The sequence below is a fragment of the Athene cunicularia genome (assembly GCF_003259725.1).
Source record: "Athene cunicularia isolate RWA chromosome 1 unlocalized genomic scaffold, athCun1 chr1_part1, whole genome shotgun sequence".
In the NCBI taxonomy this organism is placed as follows: domain Eukaryota; kingdom Metazoa; phylum Chordata; class Aves; order Strigiformes; family Strigidae; genus Athene; species Athene cunicularia.
Genome location: NW_020799091.1, coordinates 5566955 through 5588413, shown reverse-complemented (window position 1 = coordinate 5588413; position 21459 = coordinate 5566955). Strand labels below are relative to the sequence as shown.

The 21459-nt window shown below is 38.3% G+C and overlaps 1 protein-coding gene across 7 annotated transcripts in view; it reads right to left on the bottom strand.

Annotated features, from left to right (window-relative positions):
* The window catches only part of SYTL2 (synaptotagmin like 2), a 47767-nt gene that overhangs the window by 11441 nt on the left and 14867 nt on the right, over positions 1-21459 (bottom strand). For 2 of the 7 annotated variants that reach the window (XM_026851181.1, XM_026851212.1), the window contains exons 3-11: positions 19479-19617; positions 13128-13200; positions 12450-12546; positions 10540-11421; positions 9719-9790; positions 4155-4256; positions 3193-3246; positions 1951-1998; positions 769-863 (exon numbers count right to left, since the gene is read on the bottom strand). In XM_026851181.1, coding sequence (XP_026706982.1) covers positions 769-863; positions 1951-1998; positions 3193-3246; positions 4155-4256; positions 9719-9790; positions 10540-11421; positions 12450-12546; positions 13128-13200; positions 19479-19617 — 1562 coding nt within the window. Of the gene's footprint in view, positions 1-768; positions 864-1950; positions 1999-3192; positions 3247-4154; positions 4257-5725; positions 6598-6792; positions 8231-8290; positions 8627-9718; positions 9791-10539; positions 11422-12449; positions 12547-13127; positions 13201-19478; positions 19618-21459 lie in introns of those variants that run through there. The other 5 variants (XM_026851190.1, XM_026851202.1, XM_026851220.1 and 2 more) reach the window with 5 other exon arrangements.

Sequence of the window (21459 nt, the reverse complement as noted above, 5' to 3'; positions counted from 1 at the left end):
TTCACATTCATACTATGGCACTCAAGAAAGAATTTAAAAAAAAAAAATTAAAAAAAAATCTATGGTGTTATCCAAGTTCAACAATGACAAGGTATTTCTTACTCAAAAGCTTCCTGTTCCCTGTGACCAGTGGAGCTACCTCTTTTCAATACGGCCTCAGAGCTTATTCTGAGGCCCACACCATGATGATAACAACAATAAAAACAGTCTTACAGTCTATTGTTATTACAGGCACAGTATGTTGTTGGAAATTCTGAAATTTCATTCACGCAGTGTTAACAGCTCACTACCTGAACCTACATTACTAATCAGAACACCAAGCTAATACCCCTCTGAGAAGGGTTACCAGATGGTGACTTTCTTATAGTTTTACATGGTTATTTTAGATTTTAGGCTCTGAAGGAAATAAATATATGCACATATGTATGTTCCGAAGAGAAAAAAAAATAAATCTGTTAGCTTAAGGATAGAGATTGCTTTTGGGAATACACAGCAAACATTAACTATGCTTCAATCTCCTAGATAAAACATGCTCTGTATGTTGAGCTATACAGTAAAAATCTACCTCTAGTTACTGGAGTAAAGCTTCAGAAAGTTTAGACACAGGTTGTTTGGGGTCATCTCCTGATTGTTATACCACAAGCTCAACTTCATGCCATGGTTCAACAGTCAACTGACTTGGCAGACCCTGGAAAGCACTGCTTGACAAATGCAAAACGTCACAGTACTCAGAAGTTTTATTTACATTATTTTAGAGATGGAACTTACCTCTTCCTGTAGGAATGATGGTACTGACTTGCTCAGTCCTTTGAGTTTTTCAGGATTGGAAAATAGCTTATCAGGCTGTGAAGGCACTGTGGAAACTGAAGAGCAGCAATTCAAAAGGCTTCAAAAATATGTTTGTACATCAAAACAGTGACATTCCATAACAGGACACAATTAAACAACTTCAGATGAAATACATGCACATGCAGAACCAGTTTACAACTTGGATACAAGATGTGCCCCCCTCACACTGTCCAGGACTCAGAGAAGCTATCATTAGGAAGGATAATCTACTCTGACATCTCCTTAACACCGACCAAAGAACTCTGTCTGGCAGGAGAAGAAATTTTTACATTGCTTGGCATGATATACAAGCCTGGGTGCTGCAAGCAAATTCTGATCAAATATGATGAAGAAAACATTTTCAGTTTACCTTCCATTTACATGCACTAACCATACTATCATTGACATTGAAGTCATCATAAGGTACAAGCCAAACCCTGTTCTTTTATCTACTCAGTCTAATTAATTGCAATAGAAACATCTGTGTAAATCAAACAATTCTTACACCAGAACAAGGAAGTTTTAACTATTCCTAGTTAATTATAAGATGCATATCATTAACGATGCACTACTTTGCAGCCCATCTCTTCAACTTTTGTATACCTCTACTGAAGTAATCTTCTGTGCTCTTTCACTGTACAGAGCTTAATTGCACAAGCTAGCCTTGCAAAAAATCCAGTTTGCAGGAAGCCCACAATTCTCAGAATTTTCCATGCTCTAACCCCACTTATATTTAATAATGCACTACAGCTCTATCTCTTTGGACTCAATACACATTGTAAAATGCACCAATAATGAATATTGTATGACAATTATTTGGCAACAAACAGCCAGCTACAGGGACATGTATCTGTTGCCTCAAATGAAACTCTGCACACACAACGGGACTGTTTGCAAGGCACGAGTTAAGCTTTTGCAAAGCTTTTGCTGTTGAAGCTCAAATAGTGCTCAACATACCAGTTGTTATCAGTATGCAGTTAGATGCAGTTTCCTTGCTGAGCAAGTATCTAGTCCAGATGTATAACTTATTAGTTGTTAAATAAAATAGGATTTTTAACGTATTAGTTTAAACATAGGTGGAGAAATCTCTCCATTGTCTGCTGGAAGAATCCTATTACTCACTTCCTGCTGCGTTTTCATTCCCCTCTTGATGCTGATCAGGTTTCGGACCTGCTCAGTGCAGTATTGACAACAGTCATTCAGTAGCACAAACAGCTTTGCAATGTTATAGATAGCATCAACATATATTATATGCGAGAAGTTTTTTTAGTTCCCCAGGCCCCGTATGTTTGTGTGTTTTGCATCACTCTTCTCCTTTGAGGAGCTGGATCATAACAAAGGTAACATGGGTGTACAAGCTAATCACAGCAAAGATGAATAGTATTTCCAAGAGAATTTGCCTTATTCTGTCTGTGCAGCTATCAGTTTGGCTGTATGTGTGTGTCATTTTTTCAAAAGTTCACTGAATAAATTTAACTGAAACCCCCTCCCACCCTTTTCAGATATATTCCATATTGAATATAAAACATGGTTTTAGTAGGAGCCTCAATAAGAAAGCAAAGGTCAGTGCAGTACTTAAGTCTTGTTAATTTACTGGACACTGCATGCATCCTATTCTGCTACAATCATCCTATTTATACTGTAGGCCACTAACAAGAAAAATGCTTTAAAGCATTTAAAACATGACAATAAATGCATCTGTGCACAACAGTTTTTTAGAACTGTAGTGCTCCGATGCAGTTCCACCATATGCAGTGTTATTTGATGGTTTTCTATTGTGTTCATCTTGACATATTCTTGGAGTAGGCTTGCTTTTTATTTTGCTTAGATTTGGAATTTCAAAAGGTATATAGAAAAATTAACAGTAAGGCATCTGTAATGCACTAATGGAGTGATGCTGATCTGGCAGTTAATCTATTGCTTAAAATAATTCTACTTTGCTGAATCGAGATAGAGATTGTGAGAGGTTCCTCTTCAACTGATGTATTCTGAAGGGTGTTTTACACTAGCAAAAGCCATCTTGCATCTTGTGATGCAACAGAGGAACAGACAAATTCAATATTTACTTAGGCCAAGTCTTTCAACTGAGCTACTGTTCAAAGCTCTCCATGACTTTACTAACTGTTTCATAGGCTGAATGACCAACAGCTAAAGTAACACACTGGTAGGTGGCACAGAGTTTCTGCAGATACGGCAGAACATAATGTAAGTATATTCCTTAAGAATAAAATACAGTAAAACTCTACAAAAGCATTTCAGTCATGCTGAAGTTAATCAAATCTAAGAGTGTAATACAATTCTTGGTTTCACTAGCAAAGAAAAGCCATTGAGAAAAACTTCCATGCAGACACAAAAGATATTTACCATCTTCAGCACTAAGAGCTAATTCTTCCTTTGGATTATTTATTTTTCCTTTATCTGTGCAGGAAAAAAGTAACACATAGTTAGAACTTTTGCTGTTCAAGTATGATAAAATGGATGGCAGTGATAATCACAGAGTTAAGAGTAATGAGGACAAAAAACCCCAAACCAACAGAGCCATTAGAACGGTTAAATTCAAGAGATGCTTTTTATGTCACATACTACTTCAAGCCTACATCCAAGCTGCAGACTCGTGTTGACACAGTTTCTATCAAGTGCGCTGTTGCAACCAGTTAGTGCATACCTAGAAACTAGTTAGAAGCAAGCAATAGTGTAAGTAGTAGTAGAAGTATTTGCCAACAATAGCCAACATATTTCAAAATCTACACCTCCACACTTCAGTTCACAAACAGAAGTTCAGTTTATGTTGAGGGCAGAGTGAAGGGACACGGGAATAAAAATTTTTAAAAAATAATCCTAGGAGGCTACAGAGAGAAGTCAGGAATGAATCTCAAGTACAGTCTTGTCTCACTGTATTCTCTCCAAGTAAGTTTGGTATATTAACTGTAGACTATACAGGTAAAACTACTAAACTGATTTTTTTCATAAGGCTACTGTTTATCAATTCGACCCAAGCAAGCAGCCAAGGAGACAATGGCAGCTGTTGCTCACTACTAGTTTGGGTAGTTGCCAATACTTTCACTATCCAAGAAACAGTTAATCACAGATGAACACAGTGTATTTTTGGAAGATGTCTCCTTCCTAGTTCAGTGTTGCTTCAAAATTAACACAAGAGAACTGAAAAATAAACTGTACAAGAATTCAGTTCTACAATACAAGCTCCATACAGCTTTTTGAGAAAGAAAGACAAAACCACTACTTGGCAAAGCTGTATGTAAGACCAGCATGAACACATTTAAGCCGAACTGGGGGTCATGGGAGACACACACAAGCTTTGTGCTCACTTGAGGTGGCTGATGGAATGTCCTCTAGACTTTTGGAAGGCATTTTCCTATCTGCACTCCTTTTCAAAGCCATCAAAACAGGGTTTAATTCTTCTTCTGAACCTGTTATGAGACAAAACACATGAACACTGCACACACAGACATGCCTTTTTAAGCAAGTCACTAAAAAACAACCATGGATTTCCCATGAGAATCTCTTTTGACTGTTAACGAAGACAGTGAACATTCAATGAAGATACAAAATAAATCCCAGACAAAAGAACTGTCGAATTTTAAGTGTCCATTTGCTTTCTCTAAACTCTCTCAACCATCAGTAGAGAGAGGCAGGTTGGTTGATTTGTCCTGTGTAGGTACCTCTGGCTGTACTGACTAATAAGGGGGTTTCAGGCAATCATGGCACGTATTGTCCTTAAACAATTATAGGGTAAACGCAGACTTTAGCCATTTTGTAACCAATGAATCAGCACAAAAAAGTTAATAGCTTTAGTTTTCCCTCAGTGTAAATTTGTCCATTATATTTTCTCCCCAGTGAAAGAAATTTTGTTTCAACACTTGTGCAACAACTACAAAAAAAACCCCTGCAACTGTGGAGATATTTGGATCCCTGAAATTATGCAGTTGTCTCCAAAGGCAGATTCAAGACAAACCTAGTTTCTTCAAAAACCTTTAAGACCTTCTCTCCTCCCTATTGCACTTTCTTGCCCATCAGCCAACCAACCAACTTAATAGTGTTGCAGCCTGTAATTATGGGTAAAAACAAATTATGTTTCATTTTTCCTCACTTGTTTTGAGTTTTCACTGACTTCTATTGGAATCTCAATTTCAAAATAGGCTGAAGAGTAAATTGGCAGGCCCTGGAAACTTCACAAATTAATCGGATATTCCAGGTAAAGAAAATACTCCCAGTCTCTCAGGAACAGATTAAAAACGTTAAATTATCTCCTCTATCTTAAGATCTTCAGTGATGATCACATTCTATACATTGATTAGAGCCGCCATTCAACCAATTAATAAGAGTCCTAGTAAATAGACCACTTCACTTACACGGCCACTTTCTAGTGCAATAGGCAGCAATGCTAACCAAAATAGCACCGAGTACTGGTATTGTCTTTATACCTAGCCATCCCACTGATAAGTATTTACCTTTGAAGACTAGCTAGTCAAACTAAAGAATGAACTCAGCCCTGATATTTGTTTTTTTTTCCCTTTTTTAATCCAGGATATTGAAAAGAAATACCAGATTTCAAGTGTTACAATGCTATTAATTTGAAGGAGCTGTCATGGAGGAGGAAGAAAAGGGTAAATCACGAAGACTGATGTGATTGATTCATGCTGCTAAACTCCCCTTACCGAAGAGGCTTACCCAAATGTAGTACATGTTTGTCAAACACTGTCCAATTAAAGGACTTAATTAGTTCTTCTGATCCTTCCCAAACAAATATCCAAAGCATCCAATTAAGAAATAAGTATCACACAGACTTTTGGTTAATATATGTCAACTTGGCTACCAAAAAAATTGTAGCCATGTTTAACAACCCATCACCATGAATTTTAGCAATCAAATGGCTCACGGATTGAGCTTCTGGTTCCAGAGTGAGACTCAGAGTTTTCATTTGAGAACTTGGATCCCAAATTTGAGCCATCCTCTTCCTCTTCATCATTATCCTCATGCTGAGACATTAGGTAGAGTTGAGCTCCTTCTGGCTGGGGGAAGTTGCTCTCAGCTTTAAGTGGTGTGCTTGTTCTTCTGAATTTCAACAGTGCTTTAAATTCCGGATTATTTTCAGAAGCATCCAAGTATGTGCTTTCATCTCCCCTTCCTTTTTCATTTATCTTGAATGACTTGATTGCAGTCATGCTGGTCTCTCCTTCCAAGGGAAGATGATCAATGGGAGCTAAGTTTCTCTTTTCTTTTTTATTAATAGCTCCATTTCTTTTAGGAAGATCAGAAGCTTTAGTTTCACTTACTGCAAGATCATTCACAGAGGCTTTGATATTTTGTTCTGGAGCTCCCTTTTTGATATATATTCTCATCTGTGTATGATAGCTACGTATAGCATCATATGGCTGTGACATTGACACAAATAAAATATCTTTTTGTGCTGGAAATGTATGATCCCCAAACTTCTCGTGTTTATGTAACTCTCTAGATATTGGAGATGAAGCTTCAGATGCTTCTTGAAGAAGCTTTTCTAAAGAGCTACTGAATTCACTGAATTTTGCAATATTTGAAACAGAAGTTTTTTCTATTATTTCTTGTATTTCCTGAGGAGGATCTCTCTCTTGTTGATGTGGAGCACGTACACTTTGACAAGTCCCTATTTTACCTTGCATTTTCTTATCCATATTTTCCAGCACAGAAGCTGGTGTTTCAGAAATCTCTTTCTGTAGCTTCTGCAAATTAACATCAAATACTTCATACTCAGCCTTGAACACTGCAGATCTTTCTATGGTCTCACTGACTTCCTGAGACAACTCTCCATCACACTCACGGGTCACGCTTTTATCTTCCACTTTAGCAGGCCTCCATACTGTGCTGTCAGCACGCTTTGGTTTAGGAGGTGGTGTTTCAGAGGCCTCCTCCAGCAGTTTCTCTAAAGCAGAACTCAAATCACTGACCTTGGATAGAGCAACAGACTTTTCTATGGTCTCACTGATTTCCTGCAGCAACTCTCTATCACGCGCACAGGTCATGCTTTTAACTTGCACCTCAGCAGGCCTCCATACTGTGCTGTCAGCACGCTTTGGTTTAGGAGGTGGTGTTTCAGAGGCCTCCTCCAGCAGCTTCTCTATAGCAGAACTCAAGCCACTGACCTTGGATGGGGCAACAGACTTTTCTATGGTCTCACTTATTTCCTGCAGTAACTCTCTATCATGCTCACAGGTCATGCTTTTAACTTCCACCTCAGCAGTTCTCTGTGCAAAGCTGTTGCCATATTTTGGTTTAGGCGGTGATATTTCTGAGGCCTCTTCCAGCAGTTTCTCTAAAGCAAAACTCAAGCCACTGACCTTGGATGGGGCAACAGATTTTTCTATAGTCTCACTGATTTCCTGTGGCAAATCTCCGTCGTGTTTATAGGTTGTGCTTTTAACTTCCATCTCAGCAGGCCTCGGTACCATGCTAATGGCATGTTTTGGTTCAGGAGGTGGTGTTTCAGAGGCCTCCTCCAGCAGTTTCTCTAAAGCAGAACTCAAATCACTGACCTTGGATGGGGCAACAGATTTTTCTATGGTCTCACTGATTTCCTGCAGCAAGTCTCCATCGTGTTTATAGGTTGTGCTTTTAACTTCCATCTCAGCAGGCCTCGGTACTGTGCTAATGGCACGTTTTGGCTTAGGAGGTGGCGTTTCGGAGACTTCCTTCAGCAGCTTCTCTAAAGCAGAACTTAAGCCACAGACCTTGGATGGTGCAAGAGACTTTTCTATGATCTCATTGACCTCTTCAGGCTGACCACTATCTTCCTGGCATGTCAATTCTATGCTGCGATTAGTTTGTGATATACTATTTGTGTCATCTGATGTTTTCATTCCCACCCTCCTATACTTAAAAGGTTGAGATGTAAAGGTTTCTCTGAGCAGGTTCTGAAAACCAGCTTGAGGCCTCTGAGAACCCTCAAGAGTAAGAACATTGTCTGCTGCCTGATGTTGTAGACAGGAAGGTTCAAATTCCCTAAACAGTTTCCTGGGCCCTTTTTTGTTTTCATAATCATCTACTGATAGCACATACATTTTCCCTAAGCTTTTGTTTATTTCTTTTTTTTGATCAGCAGAAGAAATGTCATGGCTCTGTTCTACTGTTCTTTCAAAAACCCTGCACTGATTTGAGTGAAAAGTTGTCTCTTTCAAAATGTTTTCTTTTAGGTTCAAGCTAGATGACATCTCAGAGGCTTCCTTTTCTAGCTTCTTTAGGCCTAATTTGAATGCATCAAGCCCAGCTTTAGGTTGAACAACCTTATCCACAGTCTCTGCAGCCTCCTCTTTAGGGAGACTGACATCTAATGGAGTAGTCTTGTTCTCCATTTTTTCTATAGTTAAACACTGCCAATCATCTACTGCTGTCTCCTTTAAAGCATCTTTATCACTGGGTAACTGGAGAAAGTGCAAGGAAACATGATGTTCTTTTGAGGAAACAATACCTTTTTCTATACATTCTTTAACTTCTTGCCCTGGAAGACCCGTCTTTTCCTGGAGTTTTGAGCTAACTAGTTTACTGTCCAGCTGGACAGCATCTGTATTTTTTGTGTGTGTCACATTCAGACCTTTCAGTGTAGGTGATCCTAGAGGCACTTCATATACCACAGAATCTAATTTCTGTGTGGTTTTTCTCTCAGATGTTTGGGTTTCTTGTTGAATTAGTTCTTGCTTGCTCATGTTCTCTCTGCCCTTTTTATCTTCCTTTGATTTTCTTTCATAGGTTATTGAACTAGTACTCTTTGGCAAAGAAACATCTCCCCGATCAACACTATTCTGTAATTTAACTCCAGTATCCCAGAAGTTTCTCAGACTCTGGAACTGTGAAGGATCTGAAATTTGATTCTTGGACTTTTCATTCATTTTATCTTTTAAAGACAAAACCTGGAAGCAGGGCTTCTGTTGGGAACAAGCAGCAATTTTTCCTTTAAGTGTTTCTTTCTCATCTTTGTCTTCACTTTTTGTGGAAGTTGAACTGGCACCAACTCCTGGCTGCAGGTAACTAGCTTTTGGCAATTCTGTGGATTGATGAGCTTCATCAGATGGAAATCTTCCTTCTGTTTTTTCAACTGTGTGACTTGATCCAAACTTAAAAGAGTTCCGCTGTTCATTTCTTGAAGCCTGGCTTGCACAACTTAGTTTAGCACTTCTTAACATATTCTTGCTTTGATCATCCAATCCATTAGGTAGGTCTACTGCAGTTGGGTTTATTTTGTCACTTTCTCTGAGGTTTTTCAATGCACCACCATCTGATGCATTAGTATTAACTTCTTTCTCTCCATGACTGGGGATAGTTTTATCCCTCTCCCAGAATGCTCTGATCTCCTTTATTCTTCTTTTTTCTCGTATTGCCTTCTCTGATTCACATTTCTGAGCTGGTAGCTTGTGTTCTTGATGTTCCAAGAAATCTAATTTTTTATTTTGTTCCTCGATTTCTCGTTCTTCAATTCTTGTACAGTCAAATTCAGTTAGGAATTTTCCATTTTGCTTCTCATTCTCTTCTCCTTTCTTAGGTTTCATCCTCTCTTGTATCAGCAGTGTATCTTCTGAAATAAGTGATGCTGGTGAGATACTATTCCGTTGCTTAATCTTTCCAAATGGTAACTCTTTTGTAACTTTTGTTTTTCCATCCATGCTAGGCCCACCGTGTTCTGGAGGAAGAACTGCTGTTCTGGATGAGAAGTCTACTTCCTCTTCGGATTCCCTGCCTTGGGATCTGGCTGATACATGTTTCCTATCTTCAGCATCAGAACTTCTTTCCAACCAATTTAAAATTTTTGATACAGATTCACCAGCCACTTTGAGTTCATCAGCATGTTTGTCAGGCTTGAAAGTGGTTTTAGCATCTTGCTCCTCAACAAGATCAGGCTTACCTTGTTGAAGACTTGTAGAACTGGCATTTGACACCTCATGTACTTCTGTTTTAGCAGAAAGCTGATGTTTATCTATAAGGTAAACAAACTTAACAGAGTTAGGAATCAGGCACACAATTCTATAAATATTTGATCTATCTTGAAAAATATCTCAGATTATTTTTTTAACTGTTAGCAGAGAAAAAGAGTTCTCTGTCCTTGTGTCTTTGGAAAGAACCATACTGCAGGCAATGGAGTAAAAAGTAAAATTCCTGCACTGATATATCCTACCAGAAGATTAATCACATTACTTTCGAGGGTGCAAGCAGATAAGATTGGTTATCCCCATTCTAAAGGAAATGGCTACATTGAAAAGGGGGGTGGGGTCTGTGCAGGCAGCAGGGGGAACAACCCAGAATACTTGTGTTTAGTCCCATGAGCAAATCCCCAAGTAACAACTGGATTACTACCAAAGACAGTCAACAACAGTACACCAAAATTTCTTCAGTTCCCATAAAGACAGATATACCAGGCCTTATGACAGAAATTTTATCCAAATGCCATTACTTCACCATCATCATCCACAAAAAAGGTGCCTATCCAGGCTTTGATCTGATTGTTAATTCTTAAGAATACCAATAGAAGATAATCTAAAAAATACTGGACTAAATTAGAGCATTAAAATACAAAAAAGTGATTTAGAATTTAATTCTGCAGTATATAGCACATTCCTACTCTTTCTGTTTCCTAGTCATCAAGTCTTAGAAACAAGTGATTTAAACATTAATGAATACGTGCCATATGCTATTGCATTCTGTTCCACACTCCCATTAGTCTCTTACCAGTAAAGTTTGTGTGTGACTTTGATTCACGGCTCAAGATCTGGTTGGATTTATTTTCACGTGTCTCATCAACACTCAGTTCATTATTGCCATTTGGCAGGATATTGCTGGAGGATTTCTGTGGAGTTTCAAGTGTCTTAGGAGTAACCATCTTTGTCTGCGAGGCTTCGTTACCCAGGAAGGCTGACCTATTAGTGTCACAAGGGCCAGATGCTGATGTATCTTCTCGTAAGCCATCTTTTGTTTTTACTTGTAGAGCTGATGAAGAGGTTCCCAAAGGTTTTACAGCAGGAATTTGCTTATTCCCCAATGAATCTGATTTAATAGCATTGCTTCCACTACTCTTTATTTCATCAGATTCTAGCAAATCAAACTCTCCTGTTTCTCTACCACGGTGTAGCTGTGGGCTTTGCAGAGGTTCCCCTTTACCCATGCTAGATGAGAACCTCACTTGTTTTAGTTTTTCTAGTGAAATTTCTGTGGAGTCTCCCACTTCTTCCATAAGAGAATTCTTCTCAGCTTCTCCTTCAAAAATAGTTGCAGTAGGAAGACCATTCTTTTTCTGAACATCTAACATCTGACTAACACGAACTTCTGAGTCAGTGGAACTTGAACTTGAACTGCGCTTCAGAATGCCCCTGGGCGGTGTACCGATGCCATTCACCCTCTCGGTCTGTTTGGCTGGTTTTGAAATGAAATCTTCTCTTTGTGACACAGGAGCTGTTGCTTTATGAATTAATTTTCTAGCTTTTGGGACAGGACGCTTAACTAGTCCTTTCTGTGATTCATCAGGAGGTTCTACAGAAGGTTTCTCATGTTTCTCTGTTTCATCATTTTGTAAGTTTGGTTTAGGTCGGCTCTCTTCTGAGAGTGACAAAATTTCTGTAAGACAGAAGAAATCATGAGTTTACATGACATTCATCTGAATAAACAGAGGGGTATGACCCAGTGCAGATCTAGAATGAAGTGACTGGTTTATTGACTGGTTTATTAAAAATCTGCAGTAAAAGACATGCAGAAATTGAACACAGGTGTTGATTTCGTTTGTATGTAATAGGATGTTTTAGCAGATGAAAATCCTGCAGTTATTTCTTATTCTAGAAACAGTAACTATTTGATGATTCCAAAGATAGAGAGCAGACCAAACTTTTGATGAGCATTATTCCTGCAAGGGACAAAGATTGCAGGGAAAGGCAGCTTTAGAATTCAGAAGAATAGAGTTCAGGTTCAGAACATCAACAGCAACCTACAGAAATTGAATCAGGCTATTTCCATATGAAATGAAACAAGGTAAAATGCAGAAGTGATCTCCTGGTAGGGAGATATTTATTTTTTTTTATTCCTAATGTGCAAGTCTTCTTTTTTCCTGTTTGCAAGCTTTCTAACAGAGACAGGAGAGTAATTTCCACATATAAACCTGCAAATTACAACTTCAAATGCCTGTATTGTGATATATCACCACTCATCTACTTGCTTGCAGAGACTACTGCAGGAAAGGGAGGATTTGAAAATAAACAGGACTGAGAAAACAAAGGAAAATAATAAAGATCAAAGAGTTAGGATTCTTCTGCTGAGCCAATAGCAGTAAAGACTGGAAGGTCATAAAGGCAGCTATACCAAATTCAAGGAAGTTTCTCTGTTCTCTTAAATGCAATTCAGGACAAACAGCCCTCTCAGATGGAGTGCTTAATACTGACTAGAACTGTGAGTACAACAAAGGAAGCAAAACCCACTTACTCATGTAAACAGTCATTTCCAAAACACTGGGTTTGAAATTAACTAGTTGATAGGTCCAAGTAGTTAAGATAAAACAGGTTTTGATATCTTACAAAAGAAGCAATGAAAGTAAAAGTAATTTCCATATAAACCGCCAAGAAATTCACAGTCATATGCTAAATAAGTATATTTACCCTTTGATAGCTGAGGTAGAGTGGCTGGTCTGTTTTCTGATTCCCCACTGTTCAAGTTATCACCTGGTGCAGTGGTATTAAATGGATTTCTCCTTTGCTAAAAGAGGAACGAACATTATAGTTTCGGTCAAAGTGTTGCATCAGTACAGTCTTGACAAAATAAATGAAAAGTGCAGTGATTTCCTCTGCCTCACTACCCTGTCAAAGAGCCTGAAAGCATGCCTCTTAAAATGGATACATCACAAAAAAAACCTAAACAATATGAACCAGAGAACTATCAGAACTCCTAGTGATAGCTTCATCTCGTTCTTTTTTGAAGTCACCAACTGCAGAGATAAGCCACCACCTTAAAGATACCTGAAAATCCCAAGTTGTTGCAAGTTAAATAGTTTTATCTCAAGTTTTGTGATTTTAGAGATATTGAAAGACAGCAGGACAATTCTTTCCAGTGGTTAGAAATAACATCAAGCAGAGACAGCCACTGATTATAGCCGTAACAGCACTTTGGTGCTGAACTTTGAATGGTTTCCACTGTCTCCCTTTAAAACAAACAAACACACACTCTTTTTTTTCTCCACCTTATTATCTTTCTTCCTCAAATCTTTGTCTTTATCACTGAAGCAAAGAAACACACAAAATATAAAAGATAGCTTCTGCTATATTTAATACCAGCCATACCTTTACTTGTGAGATTGCTGCCTTCACAGATCTTTCCTCTGGTTTGTCTAACACAGACGTTACTGTTTTAGAACTGCAAAGAAAAAGCATATAACAAACTTCAGCAAACAGGACATTACTTTAAGCCTTTTTGAATAATCAAAACAAAGATTCATTTATATATACTCAAATATAACCTCTTGGCACCTAAAGCTTTCTATTTAACCTGTTCTCATCAGATTTAGAAGCAAGCCTTCTCCTTTCCATAGCAAGGGAATAAATATTCTTGCTGCTTTGTTTCCTTGCAAAAATTTATTTACATGTTAAATAATTCAGTACAACTTCTCCTTGGTGTGACAGAAATAATTATTTTATATCTTTTAGATTTTTAAGCAAGCTTTAGGTAATATAGCTGCTCTCCAGACAATATCAGTGTTGCCATCTCCATCCTTACTCTACACTGATTTCAGCCTTAGAAGTATAAAAGTGGAGGAAAGTGCCAAAATCTGGTAAAAACAGTTTTGCAAACTCTGAGTAAGAAAAATCAGAGGAGCCGTATCACCACTACAGCAACTACATGACACACCAGAAATGACAACCCGTCCCCTCAGAGGTACAGCTTATAAACTATTCTTACAATTAAGAAAAATCCATAAAATCTGTTGTTTGATAGCATGAGTGAAGTTATTACTTGTGACCTTGACTAATTATAGCCCAGATAAGAAGAAATTAAAACAGCTAGAAGAAACAGCTCCTACTTCATATCAAGAAATATTTCATCTATTTGCAGAATGATGCAAGGGATTTTTTCCAAAACTATTTCCAAAACAGACTTTTACAAATTGAGTTTATCTAAACATCTCAGATATGAAAAAGCATTTGTTTTCTGAAGTTGGGAGTTAGATGTGGATTTAAATATGATCTTTACAGGACAACATCATTCAGTATCTTAACTTTACATAGAAAATGCTATCATTAAACCAATTCACGTGCTTATGATTTTGGAAATGGGGGAAACAGTACAAGGCAGGAAAAATTAATATTCTCAAGGTAGGAAGTAGAGCCTCAACACTAGGAAGGAAAACAACTCCTGTGTTTTTTCCATTATAGATGTACAAGGAGATTCCAATACTGAGTATTTCTTTAGTTGTGATCATTGGCATGGGTGACTTTCAGATATTGATTGGTAAGCAGCAGAGCCACAAGACAATGCTTTTGATGACAGACATGGTATCTAAGGACAAGATAACAGCTCCCAGCTCTCATCAAGGGCCAGGTTCAAACAGGAGCTGCCTCCTCACTTGGACAAAGATCTCTCCAGTCAGGTAACTGGCAACAGTCCACCCTGCTGAGGAAAGAACTTCCCCATCTTCTCCAGGGTGCAGTACAGTTAACCTCAAAGTTCAGGAAACAAAAAAAGGTCTGGGAGCCACACTTGAAAGGCTACTGGCTTCTGGACTGATGTGTCTGAGAAGTGACATCACTTCCATTTTACAAATGGGAAAACATCAATCATTATGGAGAAGATAAGATGACACAGTAATGAGCAGCCTGAACATAAGGCTAGGAAAAAAATACAAAAGTCTACAGCTGAGATTACAACTGGTATCTCTTCCTCACTCTTTTGGTTTAACATTACCTTTAAGAAATATACCACCACACATAGTGATACATACTGAAGGTATGAGCTGATCTTGTAATGGAAATTATGCTGTGAGTGAAAAAAATAAAAACTTTCTAATTTCAGCACTAACTGCAGCAGCCTGTTATATGCACACACCAGGTATAACAGATTATTATTGTTCTTTTATTCTTCTCTGATTGCAAATAAAAAACAAAAAATAGTTCCCAAAGATTTCAGTACTGCAACTTTTATTTTCTTTTCAAAAAACAGAATTCCACATTAGTTTTTAACCTTAGTTCTAATACTTCTTTTTCCAATCTGAAAATACATGTATTTATTTAAAGAAACTTTGTTCTGATGAACTAGACTGTGTTCTTGCTTTTACATAGCACTTGAGTTTGGTTTTGGTTTTAAGAGCACCTGTGTGCTCCTGTACTTTGTGTCTCATCTACACCATCTCCTACCCAACAAGACAAACATGGGGGGTTTTGTAGGGTTTTTTTGTTCTGTTTTGGTTTTAAGGTCTGGGTCACGACTGCTTCAACCCTTCACTCATTTAAAATGAAGAAACTACTGTTATGTACCCTGGGCTGCAAGAAACTGGTAAGACATTCTTTGGTCTGCAGTTTTTACAGGCGGGGAGGTAACTTTAACTCTCACTGAACACACACACAATCCCACGGTATTTTAATGGAATGGCTGCTTCAGATTTACCATAGAATAATTAAGGATTGTGCATCTGGCATTGCATACTGAAAACCTTGCTCTGAAGGAACAAGGTAGAGAAAAGAAAACCACACCCAGGATACTGTAAATTTCACAACAAATGGTCTGAAAATACGAGTCAACCCATACAAATGGCAAGCAATCTGGGAACAATCAGTTCCCAGATATGCTGCATTCACAAGGCTAATCTAAAAGAGTGTATGGAGCCAAACTGATAAATACATTCTGATTAAACAAATCCTGCATTGCAATTCAGAAAAAAAAAAAAAAAGGGCCAAGAACCACAGCAAAGGCCCGAATTCCACACAGACTGGACAGCACTGGACAGCAACCAAGACGCAACAAGGCAAAGGCAGGAGCAAAGATAGAGAAAGGGGTTAGAGATTTGAAGGCACAGAAATAGCCTCCCATTTAAAAAACAAACAAACAAAAAACCCACCAAAAAAAACCCCAAACCCCTCAAACCAAAGCCTTCCTGGGCTCATCCTGAACAGTAGAAACCTGGTGTGAGTAAAGCTAGTGCAATTTAATGGTACTCCATAGAAGTGTCCTGATCTAGGTATCCCAGCACCCCTATCATTCCAGCAAAACTACATGGATTTTAGGAATTAGGGCTTTTGTGAAAATTTTTCACTTCGCAGAACTCTAGAACCCACAGTTGTCACCTGTTCAATGTAGGCTAAGAATATTTTCTAGCCTAGCGCAGAAAACAACGTACAAATTTTAATTTGAACAGTAAAACCCCTTTAACACTGCCCTTTTTTTGAGATTCAGTATATAGACAGATGGTATCACTGAACAAAGGTAATATTGACAGTCTGAGTCACCCTAGGAAAACTCTGTGCAAGGTTACACCTTCAAAGACACTTCACACACCTGGCTTGTAAAGACTCTGGTATGCAAGGAAAGTACCACAGTGATATAACGCCCAAGAAAAAAAAAAATTTAAAAAAATCATAGCTTCATTACTAAATTTAGGTATTTGGGGTGTGGGGACGAAGATCACTATGCTAACTTTAAGAATATGGTTGTGGGCTGATTTCTGTCCCACCTAATATAGCAGGACCCTGACTCAACAGCAGTTGAACTGGCCCCAGGGCTGGATTTGACCCTGAGCAGTTTCAAACAGATCTACCAGAACTGAACTTTCTTTGCATTCAGTAAGAATTGGTTTGGTTTAAGAATAGGATCCAGAAAAAAAAAAAAAAAAAGTGGGTAATTTTTTAATCACCTATCTTCTGGTCCCAATCCTCAGCTTAGCAGTAGTTCAAAGTTATGCAAAGCCTGCCAGCCAGCGCTGGCCTGAAGCCCACTTTTAGTGAAGGGGGGAAAAAAAAAACTCCACTTAAAACCCTAAAATCCACAACTCCCATAAACCTACCCTGAAAGCAGCACTTTAAAATGCTTTAAAAGTCCAAGTGCTCGAATCACATGTAGCATTTGGGCACTAGAAGCTGTGAACTCACTTGGTACAGTCCTAAACTCCAGAATAATACTCTCTCTCATCCTCTTAATTCTAGCCATGTTGAGACTACTGCATTGCAACAGGAAGATTCAATTAATTTGTTGTGGCTCTGCTATTTTAACAGCCAAATTAAATGTTTGTGGTGTCTAGGTTTTCCCTTCCCACCTAACTGGTGGGGTTATTGCTTTCCCAGCATTGTGTTTCCACTCAATTCCTGATCAGCTGCTGCCATTAAAAGACAGGCCCACAGCCATGTCAGGCCAGTTGCTTTCAAAGTCTAGTATTAAGAGAATAGAAAAGAGGAGTATTTTAAAGACACAGTGCACCTCCTGCAAACTTCCAATGTGTTGTGTAAACTAAGCTCAGTCACAGTGAAATAAGCCTACACTGAAATCATAAGCATGGAATTGCACATAGTCCTGTCATTTTGCTTGCTTCACCTTTTGACATTTTAGAAGCAAATAATCTGAGACACCTAATCACGTATTTATGCAAAGTAAATGCATGTAAGCATCCATTCCACATATCCTAAGAACCACTTCCAACTGCCTCATAAATCCTGGACTGGGTGAGCTTGCTTTAAAGGGTATTGGTGAGAGTATGAGCACACATGAACAAGGCATACAGGCCTATTAATTTCTGGCACAATTCGAAGCAAGGGGCAGGAGAGGGTCCTGAACAGTAGCTATCAAGTTCTACATGGCTGTGACCTGAAATAAGTCATCAAATCACTTTAAATTAAACACCACTACCAAGTTGGTCATATTCCAAACAATTGTCTATGTGTTCTTAAACCTCGTTATGTTGTACTTTGAAAAAGGCTGCCCTGGAAGTTCATGAAATGTATTACTATCAATCACACAGAATTTGTGGAGTTGTAACAGTAAGAATAACATTATATGGTTGTGCTATATTTAAAGTTTCATCATCTTTTCCTGATGTTCAAGGTGACATGCAAAATATTCTAGAAGATGTATTAAACAGGAGCATGTCTTGTGCTGTCCATAAAGAAATAACTCCATAACAATCTCCTGAAGGTAAAAGCCACCTGTTAAAAAAATACATTCAGTAACAACTAACTCTGTCAGCTTTATCAGCCAACCTGGGGGCAGGGGAACAGCTAAGCTCTTTTTTGTGATAAGCAACCTTTATCATCCTTACTGTACTAGTCTATAACAAAGCAGTTTATTTGACCTTTTTTAGCATGGTTTCAGATGTGGGTAAGACAAATACCCTTTTGAGTTCACAGATAATGGACATAAAGGCTAAGAAAGACCAGCAATGCAAGCCATAATTGTTAAGACTTACACCAACCTTTGGTGCCATTCATTGTGAACATGCGTGCCCAGTTTGCAGACCACAAAAGTGAAAGATTCAACTGCTACTAGATACTGTACAAATGCATAGTAGGAGAGAAGCCTTGCTGCAAAGAGAAAACAGATGACATACAGAGAAGGCCTTAGAAGACAGACAAGAAAGCAAAAGGTTATAGAGCTGAAGTAACAGAAGTAAAACAGCCACCTTAAAGAAGTAACTCTGGCTCTTACCTCATTCTGTTCACAGAAAGCACAAAACAACAGCTATCTGTATTACGCGCCGGTTCTTGTTTCCTCAGTAGCATTGAGGAATCTGCCCATTCACAGACATTTCATTTCCATCTGCTGTCACCCTAGCTAAGAGATCAGCTTTCCTTTCCAAATGCAGGCTTTTTGAAAGCTTTTCATACAGTCAATGAGTTACTACAGGTAGGTATTTTAAGAAGACATTTCTGTCCTGGAAATCAACTCAAGATATTTCAAATCAAAATGGAGCTGACTGGGATGTATACAGCCTTGAGTCAGAGTGATTTAATACAAAATCCTCTGTAGTTCAGAAACTATTTATCCAACTTTCCTGCGACAACTATAGCCATTCAGGCATATCCAAGCTGACCATCTTGCCTTAGTCTGAATAGAAGCCTTCCAGAAAGACACATTTTTCTTGATAGAGTCTGAATTATTTTCCATAAGTGTCCAAAGTTCTTTCCACATGAAGTAAGTTTGGTCTCCTTAAAACATCCCAGAGGTCTTAAACAGTGCACGCAAAAATCTGGAAAATTCTTAAGAGCAATTTCTTAGTCTCTGATTCTTCACATGATCCAAGCTTAAAATTCAGGCTTGAATCAATAGCCTGGTCTCATTAACTGACCAAATGAAGAGATTCAGAGGTTATTGTCTCCCTGCACAGAGGAACTGATCATGGCCACCCATTCTAAGTAGAAAACCCTGGTCTTGCTTCTGGGAACCAGACCATATTGTGACATGAGAACATGTGTGGCAGCATTCTATACTACACTGACAACTTTTTCCTTGAAGAGGAATTTGAATGTAGAACAGTTAACAATACACAACTATGATCTGTCAATCTTTCACATGCACAAATTCCTTGGGCGATTCTGGGGAAACATTTGATGACCTTTGAAATAAGAGGCAAGTACAGTATTTTGGATGGAATTTACAGCTCACAATTTTCACCAGTTCTGATGTATACATACTGTGTGATTAAACAGACAGCTTACCTTGAACTAGATTTCAGTTGTTGTTCATCTTCTTGATGTTCCACAATGCCATGTAGTTCTGGTGGCACAAAGACTTCTTTATTAACATTGCTCACCCAACTGTTCTTTGCTTTGTTTGATTTGTTCTGACTCACTTCAGCTAAAACATGAAACAAGAATATTGTCGTCTCCCATATGTTCATACAGGATTGCTTAAGAAGCAAATCTAAGTGTTTGTAATCAGCCCTACAGCTATTTCAGAAGTCCACTATACTTTAACTGTGTACGGAAGCAGATCTTGTGCCTTCTGAAGAATAGGTTTTTTCAATGCTACTAGAAATTTCACGTACTGCTCCAGGCACATCTGCTTTAGACCTTAAAGTGATCCTAAATGGAGGAGTTTTCAGTAACAACCCTGTTAAAGACTGATCCTGTAGTTCTTGCACCTAGATAAACACTGAAAATTCAACCTCAGTGTCCTGAGGAAACAAAAACAATTAAATGATAGAAAACTTTAAAAATATTCAAGTTCAGTTAATCAAGTCAATTATTCTCTTTCTGCAGCAGTAAATTGGAAGCTGATCATCACTGTCATTGAAGCAAGTGGCTAATCCCTTATGGATAGAATTACCACAAGAAGCTAAGTATAAAAGAAAAAGCAACCAAAAAGCCCCACTCATTCACCAAATGCAAATACATTTGCATTTCTTTTTGGAGGACATAATCTATTCTGATAACCCCTTTCAGAGTCAAAACATTAGTTTACATTATACCCTCTACTGCTTTTTGTACTTCAACAGTTTAAAAATGAAGAATTTCTTAGTATGTAAAACAGGCAAAATTTTTATTCTTACTTTTGCTATCCATCACTGCAAATAAAGATAGCTTGACATCTAATGAGTCATTGAAACCAAGCAATTGCACATCGTTCTGAATGTACCAGTATGCTTCTTTGTTAAATTAATAAGATTAGAAGTAATTTACCTTCCTTCAAGATAATATACCTTAAGTATTTTCCTTTAAGCTATAAATTACTGTAAAATTTAGTTAGAGTTTTACAGCTGATTTTCATAACCTTCAAATCCCAAACCAGCCAAACCCACAAACATGCTGCACTAACCACCTGTGAATTTTTGCATTCTTCTCTGTTTCAGGCCTTTTCTTGTTAACTTAAAAACCCCAAAACATCACACAGTAACCTCAAACTGACTAAACTGCCACTATCCAAACTCCTATCTGGGAATATAGGAATTGAGGTGGTGTAACACTGAAGGATTAGACACAGCAAAACAAAGCTAAATTGTAGTACAAAACCTATAAAAAGTAGCGAGCTGTAGTCCATTTAGAGTATTGAGAGAAGTACCTTGCTTTACTAGTGTACAGTAAAATGCCTTAATAGAACTTAGAATAATAAAGATTGCTAATTTCAGCACAATCTGGTGAGAATCGTAAGAGTCTTGCCCTTCTAAATCAAAAAGATTTTGTAGAACTCCAGAAGGTTAAGAGAAGATGGGAGTCAATTTCAAGGAAAAAAAAAAAATCACTTTCTGTAAAAAGGTAACAAAATAAACCAGAACTTTGTTCAGACTAGAGAGTCAGATGCTGAAAGAATTAGAATAGCAGTCTTTGTATACTATATTATATATAGTTTTGTGAATATAGATCAGCTGTTCACTTTCTCCCCCAGGGATTGCATAATCACAGAATGGTTTGGAAGGGACCTTAGAGGCCATCTAGTTTCAGCCCCCTGTCCCCCTTGAATACAGAGAGGCTGCTCTAAGGTCTCCCCAGAGCCTTCTCTTCTTCAGGCTGAACAACCCCAACTCTCTCATCCTGTCCTCACAGGGTGGTGCTCCAGCCCCCTGAGCATCTTCATGGCCTCCTCTGGACCCGTTCGAGCAGGTCTGTGTCCTTCTTCTGTTGGGGGCCCCAGAGCTGGACACAGCACTGCAGGGGAGGTCTCACGAGAGCAGAGTAGAGTGGGAGAATCCCCTCCCTCAAC